Genomic DNA, 1161 nt, shown 5'->3' on the forward strand with positions numbered 1-1161 from the left:
GTTTATAGATGTTGGAGATCTGCCTGTTTTTCCAGTGTAGTCCTTTTTCTCTGACTGTGACTGGCTGGATGTGCTCTCTTCTTTGCTAAAGATTTATGATCATAACATTACCTTAAAATTCGTAATAACTTTTCCAGATATTTTACATCTTTGCATTTTGCAATGAAATCATAGTCCAGGTGCTCCACGGGGACCTTGGTACTGAAGTCAGTGTTTGGAAGAGAGAAACCTGCGTCAGCATTCATGGCTGAGAGAGAAGAGAAGGAAAAAAAACAGCTACTCAGTTTTTATGTGGAAACTATAACAACAACATAACACAAGCTAAAGTAAGGACTGTAACTCAACTAGCTTATTATATCTGGAATAATGAAGACATTAAACACACAAATAAGACAATTTTTTGTACAGAAAATTGTTTAATAGAGGAATATTACTTGTAAGCCAAGTACTAAATCCAAATGGTCATCTACTGTCTTATTCTGACTTCTGTTACTTCTCCAATTTCCTTTTACTCCTAAAGAATATGCTTTTGACTTTGACACAATCCCCAGTGGGTCATTAAAGCTTTTTATCATCTTTACCTACATGTCAAATTCACTCAATGCCAAGTTTTGATCAAAAATCCATGTATATAGATTATTATTGTCCTTTTATAAGTATGAGAAAACAACCAAGATGTTGTTTTTTCAACAGCTTGTATATTTTACTGGTCCAGCATTTTTGAAAATATAAATTGAAGGGGATTTGGTTGATCCTTAAAAAATATTTAATAAACAAATAAGTAAGAGAAGCTTCTTAAAAAGTTATTCATAATGTTTATCCTGTTAAAATATTTTGATAAAAGGATATAAATGGGATTTGGACACAATGTCTACTTTTTGTAAAAATAATGAAGAAAAGCTTATTCATCTTTTTTGGAATTGTAATTATACCAAAAATATTCTGGAGATATGTCAATTTTTTTTTTCATAAAATAAATCTCAATATTACTCTAACGAATAAAGATGTTTTGTTTGGGATGGAGAAATGTGAACTTGTCAAAACTGAATTTTTATATGTTGTTAACTTTTTTATTAGTTATGCTAAATATCATATTCACACCTCCAAATATTTACAACAAAAAACAAATTTCCAGATTTTATTATCTTCTATTAATATCTA

The 1161-nt window shown here is 29.7% G+C and overlaps 1 protein-coding gene across 1 annotated transcript in view; it reads right to left on the reverse strand.

The window, feature by feature from the left end:
* spag1 (sperm associated antigen 1) overlaps window positions 1–247 on the reverse strand; it is a 27637-nt gene extending 27390 nt beyond the window's left edge. The window contains exon 1 of the mRNA XM_015401596.1: window positions 112–247. Coding sequence (XP_015257082.1) covers window positions 112–245 — 134 coding nt within the window. The 5' untranslated portion in view covers window positions 246–247. The remainder of the gene's footprint in view (window positions 1–111) is intronic.
* Between the last annotated feature and the right edge of the window lie 914 nt (window positions 248–1161).

This window comes from Cyprinodon variegatus, unplaced genomic scaffold (assembly GCF_000732505.1).
Source record: "Cyprinodon variegatus isolate N-32 unplaced genomic scaffold, C_variegatus-1.0 Scaffold1236, whole genome shotgun sequence".
In the NCBI taxonomy this organism is placed as follows: domain Eukaryota; kingdom Metazoa; phylum Chordata; class Actinopteri; order Cyprinodontiformes; family Cyprinodontidae; genus Cyprinodon; species Cyprinodon variegatus.